Genomic DNA, 26046 nt, shown 5'->3' with positions numbered 1-26046 from the left:
AAGCCCTTTTTTCTTTAATTTTCAGATCCAGACCAAACTTAAAAAGCAAACTCCCTCCCCAGTATCAGGGATCACAGCCATGCACACCTCGCCTGGCCAATGACATGATTATTTGAAGTGGCATAGCATATTCAGCAAATAATAGCACTAAGGTTTCAGATGAAAAAGAGAGAGAGGGAGAGAAAGAAAAAGAGGGAGGAAGGGAAGAAAAAAGGAAAGCATTGTTTTTATGTGTTCTCTATATATGGAATTTCATTTTTTTTAATTTCATTCTCAAAGCCCAAATGAGTGTGTGTTTTGAAGGAACTAATCCAGCTTTTTAAAGTTGTTTTTTTTTTTTTTTTTTTACCAGTCCTGGGCTTGAGCTCAGGGCCTGAGCACTGTCCTTGGACTTTCTCAAGGCTAGAGCTCTACCACTTGAGCCTCAGCACCACTTCCGGCTTTTTTTCTATATGTGACACCGAGGAATCAAACCCGGGTCTTCATGCATGCTAGGCAAGCACTTTAACCACTAGGCCAAACTCCCATTTTTTTTTTTTATGTTGGTCCTGGGGCTTGAATTCTGTCCCTGAGCTCTTCAGCTCAAGGGTACCACCCAACCCCTGAGCCACAGCACTACTTCCAGTTTTCTAGTGTTTAATTGGAGATAAGAGTCTCATGGACTTTAGTGCCAGGCTGGCTTTGAACCACAATCCTCAGATCTCAGCCTCCTGAGTAGCTAGGATTACAGGCATGAACTACGAGGCACCCAGCAATTACGTTCTTTTGTTTTGCTTTCAAACAGGATGTAGTTATGTATCCCAGGCTGGCCTGAAATGACATAGCCCCACTGGCCTCAAACCTGACTACCTCCTGCTTTAGCCTCTCTGTTGCCAGGATTACAGTCATTCACCATGTCAGGATCCAATGAGGTTTTGATATATTTTTGCTTTAAATATATGAGCTGCTTTAAATGTTCATGGTAAGGTAGTTTCTTTTAAGATTACATTAGTTGTGAAATATACTCTCTAAATCTGTTACAAAGACTAAAAATAGAAAGAAAAACAAAATTCACTTAACTTTTTTGCAATCAACTCTTAATGATTGGTTCACAGTGACAAAACTATGAAACAGTAATTGTGTATACTTTGTACAATAAATAAACACAAAATATTCAAATACATAAATAGCTTTATACATCCAAAATACAGTACATATATAAAAGATATCTCTGAAATTTGATGAAGTACTACAAACTACAGTTGTCACTATAAATTATATATATATTCATTTTATAGCATTTTAAATTTTAGAGAATTTTATATACCAAGCTTTTTAGTAACCAATCATAGTAAGCCAATGAAAACACATGACTATGATAATATGATGAAAAACATACAATGTTTGACAAAGGTTTCATCTTGAAAAATATATAGTTCTCACTTCTGGATGGGTGACAATACTGAAGATACAAGGGAAGATACCTGAATTTGAACATACTAGTGTCTGGAACATCAAGTCTATACAGCATCACCCCACTGAAAAGTTTACACAATGACTTTAGAAGCACTCTCCCAAAACAACATGTATTTTAATATGATTATATATGTATATATATATATATATATATACACCAGTTCTTAATATTCCAAGCTGGTGTGGCTAACTTCCAGTTTATATACTTAAAAACATGGTCACATATATTACATATACCTGAACAAACAAATATTAGGGGTAATGAAGACAACATTGACATGTTTCCCCTGCTGAAATAAAGATGTGGAAGGTGAGGAGTGTGTCTAAGAACCCTTTCTAAAGGCTGGATGGGACAGAATTCAATAGTTAACACTATATTGGTACTGGCTTGTATCATTTGGGGCTAGCTATGTTAGTTTTGTTTTTAAACTGTTATTTAGTATCAGTCATTTAAGAAGACATTTAGGTATAATTTTAGTATAATAAAGTTTTTTTCTCTTTGAAAGTTGGTATCTGCAAGTATACTGGGAGATTTCTGAAGACCTTAATTTCTCAAAATTCTTCCAGTAGAGAGCACACATTGAGTTAAGTTGTTAAAATTGTACTTTGAGAAAGATTATTTGGTAGTTGGTAAGAAAGTCAGCTTACAAATGTAAATATAAATTAATCTGTACTGGAGTCTTATTCCCACATATCCCATGCCATATAATCAATTTAACAGAATAATTTTGTTTCAAAGTTTATCTTTTAAGTAAAGCCTGCAATTAGGGGAGGGTGGTAAATGTACAGTCTGACTAAAATGTTTAAACATATTAGACATATAGCAAATATAACAATTCAGTTGGAGCTGATCCACTAATGCTTATTTTCTGTTTCTTCCTTTTGAATTCTTTGTTCTTCTCTGTGATTAGCTGCAGTCCAAAATGTTATTTTTTTGAGAACTTGTTGAAGAAGTTTAGGAGGTAATAAAGATACTTGACTCTTTAAAATGACAGCATTTTTACCAATGCAATCAAGGCACGACCTGGAAATAAAACATAATAGAATTATTAGTCTTCAAACCCAAATTTATAATATCAAATATTTACAATTAAGAATCTGATCCCTAGCTGAGCTAGGGATCAAAATCAGGGCCTACTAGAAAAGCACATTACCACTAAGCTAAACTGTCTACCCTACAGTTAAGTATAATTAAAAATAAAAATAATTATAAAAACTTCATATAACAATTTCCTTTGTACTAGAACATAAGATTTTTTTTAGAGCACAACAGTTGTGTGTATGTTGGTATGGGGAATGACCTCAGGTCCTCACACTCTATCTAGCATGGCTTTTTTGATGTTCAACACTGGCACTCTACCAGTTGAGCTACACCCCCACTATCAGCTTTTGATGGCTAGTTAGAGATAAGAGTCTCATGGACTTTCCTGCCAGGCTGGCTTCAAATCACAATCCTCCGCTCTCAGCCTCCTGAATAGCTAGGATTACAAGTGTGAGCCCCAATGCCAGGCTAGTCATGTATTTTTATTGCACCCAAACTGTATCTGACTCAAATCTAACTGAAACAGAAAATATAACTTACCCATGCATAATAGTTTTTTTTTAAATCAGTCCTGGGGCTTGAACTCAGGGCCTGAGCACTGTCCTTGGGCTTTCTCAAGGCTAGACCTCTACCACTTGAGCCACAGCACCACTTCTGGCTTTTTCTATGTATGTGGTGGTATCGGGGAATGGAACCCAGGTCCTTGTGAATGCTAGGCAAGCACTCTACCAGTAGGCCAAACTCCCAGCCCCCATAGTATTTTTAGTTAAAAAGATTCAGACTTCAGGGAGAAAGATGAGACATGGGGAGAGAACAGAAGGGTGATGGACAGGATCAATGCATGTGTGATACATGCATGTATGGAAACATGGCGAATCCCACTAATTTATACAACTAATATGTAGTCATGCTTATAACTCAAAATAAAGTACATTTCTGATTCTCTAAAAATCAGATTCAGAGTTAACTTCTTTTTTTGTGGTATTGGGGTTTTCAACTCTGGGCCTATGTTTACTAACCTAGCATTTTAACATTTGAGCTACATCCCAGCTTTTTTTGCTGTGGGCTATTTTTCAGATATAATCTCACACTTTTGCTCAGGCCAGTCTGACCTAGATCCTCCTATCTCTGCCTCTCAACTGGTATTAAAAAAAATAGCTAGGATTACAGATGTGAACACCTAGCTAATATTTAATTATATCTGTCCTTCTTTCCCTTTTTTACCTTACTGCATAGGCCAGAACCATGGGCTTTGCACATGTAAGCCAAGTGCTTTACTAGTGAGACACATTTCTGTTAGGTTCAAAGCCGGTTAGTTTGCTGCAAATCAATCTCCACAAATCTCTACTTCACCCAGTAACTATTTTGCCTTCTCTAGAGTGGTCTTTTCTTTTTTTTGGTCGGTTGAGGGACTTGAACTCTGGGGCTGGGCGCTGTCCCTGAGCTCTTCGGCTCAAGGCTACCATCCTACCCCTTGAGCCACTTCCAATTTTCTAGTGGTTAATTGGAGATAAAGGTCTTTGCCTTAGTGGTGGCTCACTCCTGTAATCCTAGCTACTCAGATCTGAGGATTGAGGTTCAAAGCTTGCTCAGCACTAAAGATCCTGAGACTCTATCTTACCTAAGGCTGTGGCTCAGGGGTAATGTGCTAGCCTTGAGCTAAAGAGCTCAGAGACAACACCCAAGCCCAGGGGTAGGTCGGCGGCCTGGAGCTGAAGTGCTCAAGGACAGAGCCCAGGCCCAGAGTTCAAACCCCATGACCCCCACCCCCCCCACAAAAAAAGGTCTCAGGGTCTTTACTGTGCCCAGGCTGGATTTGAACCAAGACCCTCAAATCTCAGTGAGTAGCTAGGATTACAGACATGAGCCACTGCACCCAGCTTTTGAGAGTGGGCTATTTCTTTTATGAAGTATGTGATACTTATTTTTCTCCTAAGTAAACTGTCTGCCCCAAATTCCTTCCATAAATGCCTGTACCAGTGTTCTTCATGTGACTGAAACTGACCCAGAAAGAGCAGGTCAAAAGTGAGGAATACTCCATGACAGACAAAAAAAAAAGAGGGAGGAATGGAGGAGCAATACAAAAAAGAGCCCATAACAAACAACTTGAGCTTGTAATCTTCTGAGGCCCTTTGATTTCTCTAGAGGTGGTACCTTCCAAATACAATCCCCTTCTTACGCTTTTATATTACATTCATATTGTATATATTTTCTTGATAAATGCATATAATTTTTAAAATAGAAGAAATATATTAACGATGGACATAGTCCCAAAGTCCATAGATCATATATATATATATATATATATATATATGAATGAACTGAGAACATGAATTATGCCTTCCTCATCTTTGTTTTCTCTTAGGAAGTGGGTCAACACAGTAACTGCTAAATGCCTTCTTAAATTTTAAAATAAAATGATCGTGCTGGCTGTGATTTGGACAATAAATGCCACGGAATCCCTGCTCTAATTAAACTTTGATGTTTCAAAGCTTGCTCACCATTACAGAGGGCACTGAGGTGTGCAGCCATGGAAACACTGATGGCTGCCCTCACTCCCAGCCTCAACCCGAGCCCCTGCACTTGTCTGTCATTTCACCTTCTCACATTTCTGCTGCCTTCAGCTTCCTCATCAGGGTCTGCTTTCTCACCTCTCCTAAACCTCTCTTTTGTGCTGGGCAAGTGTTTAGCATACAACTGGAATAACATTTCTGTAATCTATGCAGACCTTTGCTTACCCATATTTCCATCTTTGTTCTAATTAAAATCAATTAAAATTGCTGTTTTGTTTATTTTAGGTACTCCCTTGAGCTATGTCCTCAGCCTTTTGGGGTTTTTATTTTGTTTTTGAGACAGGGTTTCTCTGCTACTTTTGCCTTGGCTATCAATGGATGCTTGAGGCTCTTTCCTTGACCTCTTGAGTGGCTAGGAAAATTGAGATCATGCCACCATGCTGACCTTGATAATTTCACTTCAGGTTTTCTCATTTACTACTTACCACTCATTCTCCTCTCGTCATTGAAGACTTTGACCAAGGCTAACCACAATCCGTCTTTACCCATGTCAATTCTACCCTAAAATCTTAAGCTTCCATATCCTCATCGTGGGCTAGAATCTTTTTAATATCTAGGTCTCTAACTGGGACTAGGTGCTGTTCCTTTGCTCTTTTTCCTCAAGGCTAGCATTCTACCACTTGAGCCACAGTGCCACTTCCCAGCTTTTTCTGTGATTAGAGATGAGTCTGGCTCACACCTGTAATCCTAGCTATTCATGAGGTAGAGATCAGAGAATCTTGGTTCAAAGCCAAAGCCAGCCTACCTTGGGCACAAAAAAAAGTCCTTGAGACTCTTTTCTCTAATTAACCCCACCAGAAAACCAGAAGTGGCAACCGACAAAAAAAAAAGTCTCTCTGACTTTTCTGCCAAGTATTGGCTTCAAGCCTCCATCCTCAGATCTCAGCCTCCTGAGTAGTTAGGATTACAGGCATGAGCCTTTGGCACCCTGCTATACTTTTAATTCCTATATGCCCTAATTCGTGCATCTCTCTCTCTCTGTCTCTGTCTCTCTCTCTCTCTGCCTCTCGTTGTGTGTGTGTGATTTACTGGGGCTTGAACTCAGCCTCGCATTCTTACTTGGCTTTCTTGGTCTACCATGTAAGCCAGGCATCCAGCCCAGCTTCTTTCTGGTTAATTGGAGAGATGAGATTCTTAACTATGCCCAGACTGGCATCAAACTGTGATCTTCCAAGCCTTAGCCTCCTGATTGGCTAACATTAAAGGTGTGGGCTTACAGGCACAAAGTCTGCCATCCTTTTTTTTTTTTAAACATTTTCTATTATAGTCTGGGCTGGCCTCAAACTTCAAATTTACAATCTTTCTGCTCCAGTCTTCCAGGTGCTTAAGAGTAGAATGCACCTTACTTCGTTGTGTCTTCTTATTTCTCCAAATTGTAAGACTTCAGCAACTTAACCTGATTTTCCTATCAAGCCTAGTGTATCTGGTCTCCAATTCTTTTGCCAGCAATACGAATCCCCTGCCACTGTTTCTGTTATACCATCCCAGCCAAAGTCCGACCATGGATAAATTCAGTCAATTATCTCTCTCTCTATCTGGTACAGACTATTTAGAGTTGCTGAAGAAAATCAGGCTTCTGTACGCACAGTGCAAGTATTAATTATATTCTATGTCATCTGAGCGCCACTATGTTATATATCCCCCACCATCTCAGGAAAGACTTCAAATCTTTAATCCTCTGTTTAAAGCTCATATCATACCTACCTTTTTCCTGGTCAGATGGTTTTTACTGTCAACTAAAACTTTCTCAATGCTCTATTCCACCCAATAAAGTTTTTCTGTCTTCAGATGCGTACTTTCTTTTCTAATTGGGTAATTAATTAATTATCTTTTTTTGGTGCAGGACCTTGAACAGGCTAGATGAGTGCTCTATCACTGATCTACTCCCCCAGCCCTCTACTATTTTAAGGTAAAAGTATCCTCCTTCCAGTCAAGGACTAATTTGACTGCTAAAATTTACCTCCTCATGACTGTAATTTTCCTTCACCATCTTCTGCTTCCAACAACTTACTCCCTATTGGCTTCTTCCCATCAGCATGTAAACAAATATACTCCTCCTTCCTTGGCCATGCCTTTTCCTCTCATAGCACAGTGCCTTCCCATGTGGACACTCATGTATTTCTTAATCCTTGTATATGAAGAATAGCAATCTAGTTAGGGAGAGTAGTTATGTTCATAGTGAAAGTTGAGTCACAATACCAATCATTAGTCATTACAGCAGTGCTTTCCAAACTTGTCTGTACGTTAGAACTAAATTGAAATATTTCAAAACTAAAACCCAGGTCATGTCAATACCAATTAAGTAACAATCCTTGGAGATAGAAGACAGGCATTCATAATTTTTCAAGCTCCCAATGAGATTCTAACATGCAGACAAATTTGTGAACTAATACATTATTCAAGGAACAGTTAAGAACGATTTTAGGGAAGTCTAATTTGAGCCAGTTTATGGTTTTCAACTGGTTCAAGTTGTAGAACATCTGGAAGCTACAGTATACTTCTGGAAGTACAGCATGCCATCCGCAACCTGCCCCTCACATGCCTTCACCTAGATCACTCTCATTTCATAAATACTCACTCCTACTCACTGGTAAACACTTCCTTCTTTGCAAACCTCACAGGCAGAAAACAGGGTCTTTCCCTACAATTTCCTCACTAAACATGAAAACTTTGTTTCTCTCTCCCTTCCTTCCTTCCTTCCTTTTTCTCTCTTTCTCTTCCTTCCTTTCTTTCTCATTCTTCCTTTTTTAAGACACAGCCTTGCTATGTAGTCCAAACGTGTCTTGAATGTTTGATTCACCTGTCTCAGCCTCCCAAATTCTAGAATTATACCCATTGTCAAAATAATTGGTTACATAGAATAATTTTACAGCAAAAGTATATGAGATAAGGTATTATATGTCACACTGGCTTAAAAAATGGCTGTGGAGCTAAAAAAAAAAAAACCAACAATTATTTTGCATTATCCTAGCCCTCAGAAGGCTGAGCAGAAATATTTGACTTCAAGGCCAGCCTGGGCTACATACTGAGTTCCAGGCGAGCCTGGACTCAAAAAAAATAAAGCAAAATAAAATTGGCAAGAGAAGGGAGGAGGGAAAGGGATTAAGAAAGTAATATAGATGGGATGAATTTGATCAAAGCACATTATATTAATTTATAAATATCACATTGAAGCTTCTTTATAGAATTTATACTAATAAAATTGTTAAATATACTATGTATGTATAAGTATACATACATAAATACTTATATATTATCAATAACATACATATTATTGGATATATTCTGAGATCCAAAAACTCAAAATATTAAACAGTCAGATTTAAAATATGTTTAATATTACCAGGTGAATGCAAAGCAGTTTGGCAAAACAAAAATGTGATTATGATGTGTATTTTCATTTTGAAAAATCATATGATACAGGGTTCATCATTAAAATTTGACTGTACTTTTAAAAAGATATTAACATTTTCTTGAATTCACATAATAAACTACCTAAAAGTATAACTCCTTCCATAAAAGGGGAAGAAATAAATTATCCTACATGAGTAGATTATATATAAAATTAGTTTACTTACCTGAGTAGTGAATAAGGCTGTGTTTGAAAGATCAATAAATCATTACAGTGACCCTAATAAACATAAAGAAGGACTTATAAGGGATTTTGATAAAAATGACAGTGCATTAGGAGAACTTTTTCAATTTTATCAATGTAAAAGAAAATATAAATGAACAAAAATATTTCTCTCACTGGTAACAAATATGTATGCATATATACACAATCACAAGCATACATATCTATACACATATAACTGCTACCCTCAAACTTTGGTTACCAAATTTCAGTGACCAAATTTTACCTAATAGTCCACATAATTGTAAATATAAAAATTAGAAATAAATTATTTTTAGAATAGTGAGTTAAAAATGATAACACTAGTCAGTGCTGGTGGCTCACACCTGTAATCCTAGCTATTTAGGAGGTTGAGATCTGAGGATTACAGTTTAAAGCTAACTAGGGCAAGAAAATCTGTGAAATTCATCTCCAATTAAGTATCAGCAAAGCTAGAAGTGGAGCCATGGCTCAAGTGGCAGAGCTGTAGGGTCCTTCAGCTTTTTAAATTAATGATAGTGCCCAGGACCTGAGTTCAAGCCCCAGGATCAGCACGCATATATACATACACACACACTCACGCGCACACACACAAATGGTAATAATACACTTTTTAAAGCATTATTTATGCAAATAGCTTATTTTAAAATTTCTTTGTTCTACAATAGCTCAAAAGCTATGCATATAAGGTCATACAGGATGAGACTAAATGAAATGGAATCTAGGATATGGAAACAAGAGTTTCATCTTTGTGACTGTTGTTCTTAATGTAATATATCATTTATTTTTCTCTTTTTTTACCTTATGGTTAATCTCATGTGGTTACTGTATCTGAATTTGTTACCTGGTATATTTGTTTATTTGAAATAGGGAAGGGAAGGGGGAAAACAAGATGATTGGGAGGGGGAAGGAGGAGGGAAAGGGGGACAAAAACATGAGGAGTATCAAGGTTCAAGAAGTTATGTACCTATTACCTGATGAATGTAACTGTAACCCCTCTATACATTATCCTGACAGTAAAATACAATGAAAAATCTCTTTGTTCTCTTTTCTAGGTGGCTCCTATTGCTGTGATGGGGACCCAAGTCAGGCTCTTGAAGGATCGCAGACACACCTGACAGATCTCCACCCTACAACTCCACTCTAGCCTGTTCCCTCTGAATAATTTCTTTCTTCCATCTTTTTTTCCTTTTCTTTTCCTTCCTTCCTTTTTCCTTCCTTCCTTTTTCTTCCTTCTTTCCTCCCTCCCCTCACTTTCTCTCTCTTTCTTTTTTTCTTGTGCCAGTACTGGGATTTGAACTCAAGGTGTGGGAGCTGTCCCTAAGCCTCTTTGTGCTCAGGGCTAGTGCTCTACCAGTTGGGTCACATTTGGAGATAAAAATCTCATGGGTGGGCCGGGAGTTTGGCCTAGTGGTTAAAGTGCTTGCCTAGCATGCATGAAGACCCGGGTTCGATTCCTTGGTACCACATACATAGAAAAAAGCCAGAAGTGGTGCTGAGGCTCAAGTGGTAGAGCTCTAGCCTTGAGAAAGTCCAAGGACAGTGCTCAGGCCCTGAGCTCAAGCCCAGGACTGGCAAAAAAAAAAAAAAAAAAAAAAAAAAAAAATCTCATGGGTTTGGGCTGGGAGTTTGGCCTTGTGGTTAAAGTGCCTGCCTAGCATGCATGAAGACCCGGGTTCGATTCCTTGGTACCACATATATAGAAAAAAGCCAGAAGTGGTGCTGAGGCTCAAGTGGTAGAGCTCTAGCCTTGAGAAAGTCCAAGGACAGTGCTCAGGCCCTGAGCTCAAGCCCAGAACTGGCAAAAAAAAAAAAATCTCATGGGTTTGCCAGGAGCGGTGGCTCACACCTGTAATCCTAGCTACTCAGGAGGCTCAGATCTAAGTTTTTGTTTTTGTTTTTTGTTTGTTTTTGGTGGGTCATGGGGCTTGAACTCTGGCTTAGGCACTGTCCCTGAGCTCTTCAGCTCAAGGCTACTGTCCTATCCTTGAGCCAAGCCCCACTTCCCATTTTCTAGGAGTTAGAGATAAGAGTCTCAGGTAGGGGCTGGGAGTTTGGCCTAGTGGTAGAGTGCTTGCCTAGCATGCATGAAGGTTCAATTCCTCGGTACCATATACATAGAAAAAAAAAAAAAGCAGGAAGTGGTGCCGTAGCTCAAGTGGTAGATCTCTAGCCTTGAGAAAACCCAAGGACAGTGCTCAGGCCCTGAGCTCAAGACCAGAACTGGCAAAAAAAAAAAAAAAAAAAAAAAAGTCTCAGGTACTATTGTGCCCGGGGTTGGCTTTGAACCTTGATCCTCAGATCTCAGCCTCCTGAGTAGCTAGGATTACACATGTGAGCCACTGGCTTTGGTGGTAAATCTCATGGGAATTTGTTATTACATTAAGCACATATGTAGGTATTCTTTTTCTAATCAAGCATTATACACAGATACTTTAATCCAATAACATAATCACTCATGCTATGATAAAGCTTAAATCAAAAAGATAGGAGTCATTCTTTGCTTTTATAATAATTGGCTAGAGAAATGAATTGGCATAGCTGGGCACAGTGGCGCACACCTGTGATCCTACCTACTCAGGAGACTGAGATCTAAGGATAAAGGTTCAAAGTCAGCCTGGACAGGAAAGCCTGTGAGACTCTTTTTTTTTTTTTCTTTTTTTCAGTTGCGGGGCTTGAACTCTAGGCCTGGGGTGCTATCCCTGAGCTCTTCAGCTCAAGGCTAATGCCCTACCCCTTGAGCCACAGCACCAGTTCCCCTTTTCAGTGGTTAATTGGGGATGAGTCTCTGGTCTTTAATGCCTGGGTGGGCTGGCTTTGAACCGTGATCCTCAGATCTCTGCCTCCTAAGTAGCTAGGATTACAAGTGTGAGCCACTGAGCCGAGCAGGCTGTGACACTCATCTCCAACTGATCACCAAAACGTTAAATGTGGAGCTCAAATAGTAGAGTGCTACTTTTGAGCATGGAGCAAAAAAAAATTCAGGGACAGTACCGATGTCCTAAGTTCAAGCCCCAGAACTGGCATGCACACACACATGCACACACATGGACGTCAAATAAAATAGTTAGTAGTAGATAGAGTAGTTAACCTTCAAATAAAAACTAGGAGAGTATAAAATGACCATGTAAATATAGACAGATTTTGAACAAAGATGGCACACCCATACACAATCAGGAGGCCTATTTTAATATATAAATCTGAGAAAGTCCTAAAATAAGTCACAAAAGCCTTTCATTCTGAAGAAAATTCACTTCAGAGTAAAATTTCAAGTCCTTTCATATTTTGCAGTGTTAACAACATTACTGTTGAGTATCTATTCACTTTAAGTAGCATAATTACTCAGAGTAAATATTAGATACAAGATTTTCTTACTGTGTCCAAAGAAAGTAAATCATCTTTGCTTCCACCAAATACCATTATTTCATTTTCTTTTCCCAAACAGGCTGTGTGCCATAACCTATAAGTGAAATTATGAGCAGAGTGAAATACTAAGAAGGACTGGATATGGTATGTAAATCAATTCCAAACTATATACTTTAAGGTTAACCTGTTTCAAATGGGAATAGCTTTAAACATTTCTCTAGAGGTCATGAAATGACATCATTTCAGTTAAGGAAATGATTCCTAAAGCTCTATTATATCTCCCAACTTTTCTAATCCTTCATCTCATGCATACTATCAATGAAAGAATATAAATTAAAAAGGAACTGTACTCTCTGTTGCTGCATCAGGCACCTTTCCTGTCCCTTTTACTAGTGTATCTGTCAGGTTACTGTTCTCATTGTATTTTCCCCTTTCTTTCCTTTTCTGTCCCACACCAGTTGGCAAATTCAATGTGGCACTCCCTACACATTTCTATAATCAAATCACCTGTCAATCTGGATACAGAATACCATATGTCATTGTTTTTATTTTTTGTCCCTAATCTTCCCAGCTACAGAAAGCTAATAAATAGTACTTTTCAAATATTTTAACCATTTAAAAATTGGGGGTTTAGCTCAATGAAGAATGCTTGCCTAGAAAGTGTAAATCTCTGAGTTTGGTCCTTAGCTTGCATACACACATATACACACACCACATCTTAGTTGGCACATACTATTTGCATATACCATTCGATACATGTATACAGTATGCAGTGCTAAAATAAGAATTACCATCTCCAGCTCCTCAAATATTCATCTTTTTTGTTGGAACTTTGGCCTTTTCTAGCTATTTGAAATATAAATTGTTGGCAGCTATAGCCTCCATGAAAATTTCCTGATCAAGGGCCAGTTTGACCTAGCAGTAGAGTACTTGCCTAGCATGCACAAAGACCTGGGTTCCATTCCTCAGGACCATATACATAGAAAAAAGCTGGAAGTGGTGCTGTTGCTCAAGTGGTAGAGCTCTAGCCTTGAGAAAGCCCAAGGACAGTGCTCAGGCCCTGAGTTCAAGGCCCAGGACTGGCCAAAAAAAGAAAAGAAAATTCCTTGATCAAGAAGCACCTTTGCTACAGTAGCTTGTTGTTCTAGCCCAGTGTTTACAATTATTGTTTCTTTTCTAGCCAACTCTATTTCCTTGCTTATTCTAAAGCAAAAGCTTATATCTATCTCTGTGTTTTGGTAATCCTTTTTTCTTATGCGTGGAAGAATGTCATTTTCTGCAGCCTTAAAAACAGGCTCAATCTTCAGGAAGTGTTCCAAATAACCTATCCAAACTGGTTCTGCTGACATCTTTATTCAACATGTGTCCATATTTACATGATCATTTTATACTCTCCTAGTTGGTTTGTTTTCTTTTTGCCAGTCCTGGGCTCGAGCTCAGGGCCTGAGCACTGTCCTTGGACTTTCTCAAAGCTAGAGTTCTACCACTTGAGCCTCAGCACCACTTTCGGCTTTTTTTATATATATATGTGATACCGAGGAATCGAACCTGGGTCTTCATGCTTGCCAGGCAAGCATTCTACCACTAGGCCAAACTCCCAGCCCTACTTTCCTACTTTTTATTTGAAGGTAAACTACTCTATCTACTAGCCACTATTTGATCTATCTGATATGTGTGTGTGTGTGTGTGTGTGTGTGTGTGTGTGTTTGTGGGTCTGCTCTTCTAGCTTCTGAAAAAGACTGGGGTCCATAAGTCAGAAAATTTCTACCATTGTAGCCCAGCTTGCTGACTAATAGAAACTGATGTGTGCATGTCTATCCAGTTTCAGTGATACCACTAGAAGCTTCCAATCCACCAGAATGGGATTATTTACAATTTAGCAATCAAACAAATGACACCCATTAAGGGGTTCCATTAGAACCATCAGGATTGCATACCAGCGTTCCACTTGAACTTGGGTATTCTAATTTTATGATTCTAAAAATATGGTATTCTGCACCCAGTAGGTATTTAAAAGTTTTGATTAGAAAAACTAAATATAAGTACCAGTATAATTTATCCAGTGATCAAATGCACAAATCATTTTTTAATTTTTACTTTAATTTTAATTTTACTTATTTTTGGTGGCATTAGTGTTTGGACTCAAATCTTTGAGTTTAATAGACAGACATTCTATCACTTGAGCCACATCCCCACACCTCCACAAATTATTTCTTAAGGGATTAGGGCATTTAGCACATAACCATCTCCAATTTCACACCATTCACTAAAAATAATTTTATAGTTCTCAAAACTTCAATACTTCCACATTTTTTTAATTAAAATTTTTTGTTTAGGGGCCAGGAGTTTGGCCTAGTGGTAGAGTGCTTGCCTAGCATGCATGAAGGCCCAGGTTCAATTCCTTGGTACCACATACATAGAAAAGGCTAGAAGTGCTGTTGTGGCTCAAGTGGTAGAACTCTAGCCTTGAGAAAACCCAAGGACAGAGCTCAGGCCCTGAATTCAAGGCCCAGGAGTGGCAAAAAAAAAAATCTTTATTAATTGGAGGTGCTAGGGATTGAACTCAAGGCCTTGAGCTTGCTTGACAAGCGCTCTACCACCTGAGCCATGTCTCCAGCTCCTTTCTGCATTAGAGTCTCACTTGATGCCCAGACTGGTCTGGCATGCAATCCTCATGCTCTCTTGTATTATTGAGGATTATTGAGGATAACAGCCTTTGTGCTTCCCATGTAGCTGGTATAAGAGATGTGTCCCACCATACCCAGCTATTGGTTGAGATGGAGTCTCATGAACTTCTTTCTGCCCGGGCTGGCCTTGAGCCATGATCCTCTGATCTCCACCTCCCAAGTAACTTTTATTTAGTAATAAAATATATGACAAGTGATAATATAAACAGTTTAGCACATTAATCTTTTTTACTTTAAATCCCACAAGTGCAAAGTGAGAATATGCACAATTTGTTAAACCAAATTTTCTAACAATCACACACACATCCAGTGACAAATGCATTTGTGACTCAGGATACAAACAAAACATATTGTGTATGGGAAATATTCTGTTTAATTTTCCAAATCATATGTTGGGCCATGATTGGTAGAGATTTGCAAGAACATAGTCTGTGTTATGGGGACTTGTGTATGGGAAGGATAGATTCCACTTCTGGGGGTGCTCTGGGTGATCTTGGCAGTACTCATAGGACTCAACAGAACTTAAAGCTCTTGACAACACTTTATCTGAGGCTTTTTAGGGACCCATTAAAAAGGTCCTTGCTGACAGCCATCTATACAGATTTCAGGTATGGTGGACCACACTTTCTTTCTTTCCTTTTTTGGTGCCAGTCCTACAGCTTGAATTCAAGACCTGGGCACTGTCCCTGTTCCTGAGCTTTTGTACTCACACAGAGCTAAGGATCTACCACTTTGAGCCACAGTGCCATTTCTGGCTTTTCAGTGGTTAATTGGAGACAATGGGTCTTACAGGCTATCCTACCGGGGCTGGCTTTGAACCATGATCCTCAGATCACAGTAGCTAAGATTACAGGTGTGAGCCATTGATGCCCGGCTACAAACAATTTTTCAACTAGCACTGTTTTGTCAAGGTGAGGCCTAGAGAAGGGTTTTACAGTGTACAACAGTGTTCCAAAGGAGATATTTAATAATATTTGTAAATACATTTCCTGGTTGCCACAATTTGGAGAGAGGATTCTTCACATCTAGGGGAAAAGGTCAAAGGGATGCTGCCAAACATGCTACAGTGCACAGAACACCCTGACAATAAAGAAGTGTTTGGTTTAAAATGTCTGTAATACTGAGGTTGAGAAGCCCTGCTTCAGAATTGTAAAGGGAGAATGGGGCAGCTTATATTTCAAATTATAACTTGGAAATGTTTGCACAAAATGCACTTAGATGTTAAGCAAATTGTCACTTTCATTAAACTTATATACACATATATATTCTCCTTACACTCAACTGTATCCCACCTGTTCTCCTCCTCACCTCATACCTGAAGATAGATCTGCCTCTGTCTTATCTGCCTGAGGGAAACTCTGGCCTGGACTTCATCACCGAAGAACACTGGAAAGCCTTTCCTGCCTTGGTTTTGGTGACATCTAGCTTGCAAACTGATGTGTTTTCTACAGACTGACAGTATATGTTCTCTCACAGCTGCTCTAAACTTATCACCTAAACATTCTAATAAAGCATATTATTTACATGACACATCAGTTGAATCAAAAGAAATCTCTTTACATAGCTCTAGTTCTAACTAGTATATTATTGACAATAGTTGTTTTGTTCAAATTACAGATTTGAAAGGGTTGAAATATAGTCATTTAAAACTTAGACATATTTTACTACTGCTACAATTAATGTATTCGTATAATTTAAAAAAACCTTACAGATTAGGTGGCTAAACTCATTTCAGAAATGAAGAAAATGATGCTCAGTTTCTTAATTTATGTTTTTGCTTTTTTTTAAATTTAAAGCCAGAAAGTTAAGCAATAGCAAAGCAAAGTTTAAAACTCTGGGCTGTCATATCTTAATATAAACTCTTTAAACATATATATTTAAAAAGATCCAGAACTGTTAAAATAACATATTACAATTATTTTTATATTATACATGAAAATAAGAATAGATTATAAATATACTAATATTATTAATATAAAGATACATACAAAAGTATATCTAAATATTTTAGATTTTTTGTTAAATTAACTTATTATTAAACTGACTTCATACTACTATAAATGTACAATAAAAAAGTTCTACAAAAAAGTTCTATAATGTCTATATGACAAAAGAATAAAATTTGTTATTGATTATAATTATTATATACTGAGTCTGAATTTCTTTTTAAGGTATTTTTATTATACTATCTAAACAAATTTGAAAAAAGAATCATAACATTATTACACTTTTCTTCATTGTCAAATAATAACATACTATTTCTACAGCTTTTTATCCTATAATATGCCACAAATATATATAAATATTATTTTCCAAAAATTCACATAAATGAATACACCAGACTGATAAAGAAAAATAATTCACTATCTACTAAATCAACGAGAAGAAATTTTCCTTATTAAATTGTTTCAAATTTCTTCAGAAAACAATTACTAGTGAAACCAATAATACTCTGGTTTACTTGCTAAAAAATATAACCATTTAAAAATTAACATAATATTTTAAATTATCTTATGTTTTACATTTTTATCAGGCATGATTAATTATTTATCTAAATGAAAAACATGTTTAAATATGCAAATAAAGGAGAAAACTTGATAGATCATTTCTAACAACTAGATAGAAATAAAATGATTTAGGTAATATATCTTTCCTGATGACTTAGGATTTCAATGACAAATACTATTAATTCAGTGTTATATTTTTAAATACTTAAAAAATTCTTAACTATCTTATCATTTGTCAAATTCTCAGCTTACCTAGGTCTTGTGTTAGGTAAATGTATAAGTGGTTTCCAACAATTTGTTAAGGTATTATGAATCCATCCATCACCTGCAACATTATGGAAAGTTCAGAAATTAACATTAGTTTTCTAGGATACAACTATAATTTTTCAACTTCATTGTTTCATATTTATATGATTGTCTTGTATATATATATGTATATATATATATATATCTTTTCATAAACATTTTCAAAGTGGAATGTTCCATATATCCCAGACTCAACAACTATCAGGTTTGGGGCCAGGAATATAGCTCAGTGGTATACCATGCACCTAATATATACATCTCTAGATTTAATTTCCAGAATTAAAAAAAAAAAAGATGATGAGTTTGCCATATGCACTAAATTCATCTCTTTGTGTTGTTCTTTTGCTGAGTTATTAAACCAAAATCTAGATCTTATATCATTTCTACATATATGTTTCAGTATTAATTGTTCAATAAAATGGATACCTCTGTTACATAAACAATGCCATTGTCATAGTCAACATAACTAAGATAAGTTTTTGTGTATATATATATATATATATATATACATATATGTTTTTTTTTCCAGTCCTGGGCCTTGAACTCAGGGCCTGGACACTGTCCTTGAGCTTTCTCAAGGCTAGAGCTCAGCCACAGCACCATTTCTGGCTTTTTTCTATGTATGTGGTACCAATGAATTGTACCCAGGTCCCTGTGCATGCTAGGCAAGCACTCTACCACTAGGCCAAACTCCTGGCCCCCTTAAGCTGAATCTATGCCAGAGGAAACCAAATAGACTAAAACCAGTCAATGTCTCAGAGGCCAATCATCAAAAATAGCAAATAATAATTACGAACACTAGATTTCATGAAGTTATGGTATTAAGCAAATGTTTAGTAAAAATGTATACATGCTAGTTTTCTTTTTTTTTTTTAATTTAATTTAATTTTTTTTTTTTTTTTTTGCCATCCTGGGCCTTGAGCTCAGCGCCTGAGCACTGTCTTTGGATTTTTTTCTCAAGGCTAGAGCTCTACCACTTGAGCCTCAGCACCACTTCCAGCTTTTTTCTATGTTATGTGGAACTGAGGAATTGAACCAGGGTCTTCATACATGCTAGGCAAAGCACTCTACCACTAGGCCAAACTCCCGGCCCCCATGCTAGTTTTCTTACATCCAAATTTCTTCTAACTAGAAACCTCACAAATTTGAGAAGACTAATAATCTTCAAGAATACCTCAATGCTAAATGAATAAATACATAAAACTTAATTTTATTCATTAACACAGAGGGCCTTGTGCTTTCTGGGCTGCTTTCTACCACTTAAGCCCACCACCACTACTCTTTTTTTTTTTTTTTAAATTGTTGTTGTTATATTGGAGAAGAGATCTAGTGAAATTTCCTGCGTAAGATGGATTTCCACCATGACCCACCAGATCTTAGCAAATGAGAGAGCTAGGATTATAGATGAGAGCCTCAATAAAAATAAACAGATTCTATAAGAAATTTTATAAATGGTTTTATTTTAATTTTTTTTTGTTTGCTTGTTTGCTTTTTGTCTGTCCTGGGCTTGGGCTCAGGGCTTGAGCACTATCCCTGGGTTTTCTTAAGGCTAGAGCTCTACCCCTTGAGCCACAGTACCACTTCTAACTTTTTCTATGTATGTGGTACCGAGGAATCAAACCTGGGTCTTTGTGCATGCTAGGTAAGCACTTTATCACTAGGCCAAACTCCTGGCCCATATAAATGGTTTTAATGCTATGGAAAGTTTCTTACTAAAAACATCTCCAGTTATAGAAAATCTCTCAGTTAAGAATATACAAAAGGCCATATAGGATGAGGCTAAATTAAAGGACCTCCAGCATATGGAAACAAGAGCTATATAATGTGTGATTGTTGTTCTTAATATACTATGTTATTTCTCATCTCTTTTGTTGTCTCTTGGTTATTCTCATATTATTATAGCATCTTACCTTGTTATCTTGTATATTGTATGTATGTTTATTTGTTATTTGAAACAGGAAAGGGAAGGGGGAAAACAAGATAAGGGGAGGGTGTGGGGGGAGGGAAATGGGGACAAAATCTTGAGAAGGGGTATCAATGTGTGTGAACTAATACACCTTCTATTTGGCAAATATAACTGTAACCCTTCTATTAATTACAATTAAAAAATATACACACAAAAGAATATACAGTGGGGCACAGTGGCTCACATCTGTAATCCTAGCTACTCAGGAGGCTGAGAACTGAGGATCAATATTCAAAGCCAGCCCAGGTACCAAAGATCATGAAACTCTTATCTTGAATTAACTGCCAAAAAAGAGAAGTAGTGAAACTACTATAGCTCAAAGGGTAGGGCAGTAGCCTTGAGCTGAAGAGCTCAGGGACAGTGCCTAAGCCCAGAGTTCAAGTTCCATGAATGACAAAAAAAAAATACCATACAGAGGACAGGAAGTGTGTTTGGAGCTGATATTAGAATACTAGCCCTGCAACCAAGCCTAAGCAAGCACAATACTCTCAGTTCAAACCCTGATATTAGCAAAAAAACAAACAAAGAAACAAACAAAAAACATGTCAAATCAAGAAGCACCTTAATACCACAATCTTACTGCTAAAAGAATAAGTGCATTACAAAACATAGCTATTGGGCCGGGAGTTTGGCCTAGTGGTTAAAGTGCTTGCCTAGCATACATGAAGACCCGGGTTCGATTCCTCGGTACCACATACATAGATAAAAGCCAGAAGTGGTGCTGAGGCTCAAGTGGTAGAGCTCTAGCCTTGAGAAAGTCCAAGGACAGTGCTCAGGCCCTGAGCTCAAGCCCAGGACTGGCAAAAAAAAAAAAAAACATATAGCTATTGAGCTTAGTGGCAGTTACAGAATTGGGGAAGCAACTGTCCTTCCTACTTTATTCTTCCAGAATCTTCAGGCAAGGCTGGTCTTCTAATCCACATTCTAGCCTACAGTACAAGCATCTGGATCAAAACTCAGGACATGGAATCACAGAATATGACAGTGGAAAGGGGCTTTACTTTAGCTAGGTTCATCGTATTTCCTTTCCTCTATATCTAGGAAATTGAGTACAAAAGCAAGGAGGTCTCTGCTTTTCTTTCTTTTTTTTTTTTTTTTTTTTTTTGGCCACTCCTGGGGCTTGAGCTCAGGGACTGAGCACTGTCCTTGGGCTTTCTCAAGGCTAGAACTCTACCACTTGAGCCACTACACTGCTTCCAGCTTTTTCTATGTATGTGGTACCCAGGAACCGAACCCAGGTTTTTGTCCATGCTAGGCAAGCACTCTGCCACTAGGTCACACTCCTGGCCCTGCTTTTCTGTTTTTCCTCTTTTTTTTTTTTCTTCAGTGCTTAGGATTGAACCTACCACTGAAATTCCCTCTCCTATAGAAGTAGAGTTGAAGACAAAGGGAGAAAAAGACTTATTCACCATACTTACAAAATACAATTAAGAAAGCAACATTGTATGGTAAACTTTACTTACTTAATGGAATATTATCTGCACTTAGTCCACCAAATAGGAAAAGCTTATCATCCGCTATTGGTGTTAAAGTATGCCATGATCGATGTTTTGGGCTTTCTCCATTAATAGAAATCCTGTGAAAAGGGGTAAAAATTAAAATATAAGTACTGTATTAGACAAAATAAAAGACATTTGATCCTCCTAGATTTTTTTCCTTTTTTCTTTTTAGACAGGGGTCTTACTATGTATTCTAGGTTGGCGTCACTCTCACAAGCCTCCCGTCTCAGCTTCCTGAGTGCTAGGGTTACAGGAAATCACCTCCATACCAATCATAGATCATAAAAAAAAAAGACTGCTCTCACAACTTCAAGAGGAATTCATTTTACTAGTCCTCTATATATAGGGGAAATGTTACAAATATTTTTCAATCTGAAAATAATTTAAGCAATTTATTTCATTTAATGTCCAGTTCACTTGAACAAAGAATACAGACTGGAAACACAAGCCATTGCTCAGTTAATTAAAAATGTATACATGTCATCATTCTTGTTAGGTAAACAATAATTTTTTGTGTGGGTTTGAACTCTGGGCCTGAGCTCTTCAGCTGGAGGCTACTGCCCTATCCTTGAGCCAAGCCCCACTTTCCATTTTCAAGAGGTTAATTGGAGATAAGAGTCTGAGGTCCGTTTGTGCCTGGGCTGGCTTTGAACCATGATCCTCAGATCCCAGCCTCCTGAGTAGCTAGGAATACAAGCGTGAGCCACCACACCCAGCTAGTGAAACAATATTCTCCAGTTGTTCAGCATAATTATTTTCATGCCCATAATTTTTTTACTGTTGCTTCATGTTTCAGTTTGTGTTTTTAGTGGTTTCCTCAAGGATATTATAAATTTTGCTATTGTTTTTTATTTTAGTCTGCTGATAGGAAGGCCCAAAGTATTTCAGTATTTTCAAGGTTTTTTTGTTTTTTTTTTTGCCAATCCTGGGCTTGAGCTCAGGGCCTGAGCACTGTCCTTGGACTTTCTCAAGGTTAGAGCTCTACCACTTGAGCCTCAGCACCACTTCCGGCTTTTTTCTATGTATGTGGTACCGAGGAATCGAACCCGGGTCTTCATGAATGCTAGGCAAGCACTTTAACCACTAGGCCAAACTCCCAGCCCCAGTATTTTCAAGTTTTATATATAGCTTTATATGTTTATAAAAAGCAAAGTATCCGAGTCACTTTACTTTCATTTACTTTTTTTTTGGGGGGGGGCAGTCCTGGGCCTTGAATTCAGGGCCTGAGCACGTCCTTGTGCCTTCTCAAGGCTAGTGCTCTACTACTTGAGCCAAAGCACCACTTCTGGCTTTTTCTAGTATGTGGTACCAAGGAATCGAACCCAGGTCTTTGTGCATGCTAGGAAAGCACTCTACCATTAGGCCAAACTCCCAGCCCCATTTTCATTTACTTTTACTGAGTAAATATTACTATTAGCAATTGAGAGGTTCAGGCAGGATGACCAAGGTCAAATTCAAGGTCAGTGTAGATATACAGCAAAACAACCTCAAAAAAAAAAAGTGGTGGAGGTTAAAGAAAAAATAATGCAGAGAGGGTAACTTTGATTGCAAAAACTCTTTAAACTATGTTGCTTGCTTAGACATATAATCTGAAAGACAAAGTACTATCTCAATCATAAGAAATGAAATTGGGATTACAGGGACATACACAGAGCTATAGATAATAAAACATTGATTTAAACTTACTTTCCAGACCAAATCCAGGTATCTAAGTTGAGATAATGCAAGTCATTCATCCTCGTTTGCTAAAATAAAAGTGTGTTAAATTGGACAGTGTTTTTACATGATTTATGGGCTCAATGTTAGTTTTAAAATAAATTCAGATTAAAAACATCCTATTCTCTATTCTACCTAGCATTAGAAGTTTGAATATTGGGAAATAATCTAAGCATTAAAATTAACATACAGCTCTGAAACTAATGTGCCAAAGTGGAAAGAAAGAAATTTAAAGTAACAGCATTTTGATTATAAGAAAATAATTTTTTCTGCTCTTTTACAGAAGTGAAAGTTTCTCCTCACTAGCATATGATTTACAATAATCTGTGATTGCCTGTATATGGTCTGGTTTGGAAACAGAAGATAGGTAAGTTAAATGCCACTTAAATCTCTACATCATTAGGTTATTCAACTGTTCCACAAAATCATAAGATACATTTTTATAAGAAGTATCATTTTTAAATGCTATTTCTATTGAAAACACTAACCAAAACACGTCCACCAAAGATATAACCCTTATTTCCAAGAACTGCACACGTATGCGCTGCTCGTGGCTGTGGTGGAACTCCACCCTGCAAGTAGAGATCAGAACAGAGTGCAGACTTGAAACATCGGTAACAGTCACATTCATAAGCTCAGTATGAGAAATGCCTGAGAACTAAGTTGCCATTACTTAGGTAATTATAGTAAAACCATAAGGAAAAACTCATCCTAAGGAATTATTATGAAAAAATAACTACTCTTCATAAAATGTATTCAACCTAAGTTTTACTTTAAAAAATGTCTTACGGCCTTATACTATTAACAAAATAAAATTTCATAAATATAAGCATGAAATATAAGGATTTTAAAAATCAAATGGAAATGATCTTTATTCTCTCTCTTTCACAAATGCACATGTACACACAACTAATATTAGGAGTGATAGTATAGGATGTGGTGAGCTCAGAGACTTTAAAAAAATTATGATCTCCAAATTAACAAAAACAAGTTTACTGTTGGCTTAGGCCAATCAGTATTTTATCTCTTCTTAAAACTTTTTTTGTTTCTTTTTTTCCCGTATGTTTTTTATTGTAATTAATAGAAGGGTTACATTATACTCACCAGATAGAAGGTGCATTAATTCACGAACACTGATATCCTTTCTCATGTCTTGGTCCCCATTTAGTAAAACTTTTATTTTCTAAGCCAGGCTGTAATCCTAACTACTCAGGTTGAGATCTGAGGATAGTGGTTCAAAGCCAGGCCAGGCACAAAAGTCCGTGAGACTCTTATCTCCAATTAACCACCAGAAAATTGGAAAGTGGCACCGTGGCTCAAGTGGTAGAGAGCTTCAGCTCAAGGGTCCAGGCCCTGAGTTCAAGCCCCACTACCAACCAAAAACAAACAAACACTTTTTTTTCTGTATTTTTGAATTCAGGGTCTCAAGTTTGCTATGAAGGATCTCTATTATTTGAGCCACACCTCCATCCCTTTTTCTAAAACTCTTAACATTAAAATAAACAAAAAAACTTTTCTCTGTACTTTATTTTAATAAATATAGTAGATAGCTCAATCTTCCTTAAAGTTTTGAGTTAGTGAGAAAAGAAAATATAATGCGGGTAGATGAAAAGATTTGGAAGACCCAGCTGGCCACTGGTGGCTCATATCTGTAGTCCTAGCTACTCAGGAAGCTGAGGTCTGAGGATCCTTTTTGGAAGCCAGCACGGGCAGGAAACTCTGAGAGTCTTTATCTCCAATTTAAAATAATACCAAAAAGCCAGAAGTGGAGCTATGGCTCATGTGGTAGAGTGTTAGTCTTGAGCATAAAAGTATGAGTACAGTGCCCAGGCATTGAGTTCAAGCCCTAGGACATGCAAAAAATATTGTAAAGATGATGTACAGAGAGGTTACTGTTTCATAAGTCAGATAATGAGTACATTTCTTCTTGGACAATATCATCATTTCCTTTTCTCTCTTTCCCAGTTTTTCCCTCCTGTCCCTACACACAAGTTTTATAGTTCAATTTGAACAGTGTCTACAGAGTACTACTGCTGCATTTGTTCACCACTTTGTGTGTGTGTATGTGTGTGTGCAGTCTTTCTTTTTCCAGTCGTGGGACTTGAACTCTGGACCTGGGCGCTGTCCTTGAGCTCTTCAACTCAAGGCTACTACCCTACCCCTTGAGCCACGGAACCATCTCTGGTTTTCTGGTGATTAATTGGAGATAAAAGTCTTATGGACTTTTTAGTGCCCGAGCTAGCTTTGGACTGAGTTCCTCAGATCTCAGCCTCCTGAGTAACTAGGCTTACAGGCGTGAGCCACCGTGCCCGGCTGTGTGTATGCATTCTTGAACTCAGGGCCTGGGTGATGTCCCTAAGCTTGTTTGCCCAGAGCTATCGGGCTAGTACTTTAGTCACAGCATCACTTCCAGCCTTTTCTGAGTAGTTTATTGGAGATAAGTGGCTCACAGACTTTGTTGCCCTGCTGACTTCAGACCCTGATCTTCAGATATTAGTTTCTTGAGTAGCTAGGATTACAGATATGAGCCATTGATGTCTGGCATAAGATTTTTTTGTTGTTGTTCGTCATGAGGCTTGGATGCTGGGCCTAGGCACTGTCCCTGAGATCTTCAGCTCAAGGCTAGAACTCTACACTTGAGCCACTTGATCACTTCCAGTTTTCTGGTGGCTAGTTGGAGATAAAAGTCTCATAGACTTTTGTGCTTTGAACTACAATCCTCAGATCTCAGCCTCCTGAGTAGCTAGGATTATAGGCGTGACCCACCCACTCCCAGGAAAGATTTTTTTAAACTAAAAAAAAAAAAGAAAAAAAGATTTGAAGGGAAAAGGAATAGTGGTTATAACTCAGTGTAGAATACGTGTGCAAGAACAAAAGATAGGAGTCAAAGAAGAAAGCACAAAAAATTTGAGAGAAGAATTATCTGCAAAATTTCCATGTACTCATGATGAATGCATTTTTGAATATATTTTGCTCCAAGTTTTGAGAATTTAACATTTTCAGTTATTGGCTACTGACTAATTATAGAAAATTTAAGCTCTACCTCCAATATTATAACTTCCTAGACTTTTCAGGCTTACTTGAATCACTGTGTTTATATCAATTTGCTAAGAAATAATTTAGACTTTTTTCTTATGTAATACTTAATAAATTAAGTGAAAAAGAACTATTTAAGAGTTTTGGTTCTAGCTAGGAATATAGCTTAGGGGTAGACTGCTTGCCTAGCATACATGAAACCCTTGGTTCAATTCATAAATAGAAAAAGCTGGCAGTGGCACTGTGGCTCAAGTGGTAGAGCACTAGCCTTGAGTCAAAG

At 37.5% G+C, this 26046-nt stretch overlaps 1 protein-coding gene across 6 annotated transcripts in view; it reads right to left on the bottom strand.

The window, feature by feature from the left end:
- Positions 1-2181: 2181 nt before the first annotated feature.
- Positions 2182-26046, bottom strand: part of Klhdc1 (kelch domain containing 1) — a 58993-nt gene continuing 35128 nt past the window's right edge. For 3 of the 6 annotated variants that reach the window (XM_090345050.1, XM_090345046.1, XM_090345048.1), the window contains exons 7-13: positions 23219-23302; positions 22701-22759; positions 20979-21091; positions 17496-17568; positions 12059-12143; positions 8649-8701; positions 2182-2479 (exon numbers count right to left, since the gene is read on the bottom strand). In XM_090345050.1, coding sequence (XP_090201176.1) covers positions 2311-2479; positions 8649-8701; positions 12059-12143; positions 17496-17568; positions 20979-21091; positions 22701-22759; positions 23219-23302 — 636 coding nt within the window. In that variant the 3' untranslated portion in view covers positions 2182-2310. Of the gene's footprint in view, positions 2480-7030; positions 7221-8648; positions 8702-12058; positions 12144-17495; positions 17569-20978; positions 21092-22700; positions 22760-23218; positions 23303-26046 lie in introns of those variants that run through there. The other 3 variants (XR_016537619.1, XM_090345049.1, XM_090345047.1) reach the window with 3 other exon arrangements.

Source organism: Megascapheus bottae, chromosome 14 (assembly GCF_031878675.1).
Source record: "Megascapheus bottae isolate mThoBot1 chromosome 14, mThoBot2.hap1, whole genome shotgun sequence".
NCBI lineage: Eukaryota > Metazoa > Chordata > Mammalia > Rodentia > Geomyidae > Megascapheus > Megascapheus bottae.
The sequence above is the reverse complement of the archived record's forward strand: the minus strand, read 5'-3'. Positions and strand labels throughout refer to the sequence as shown.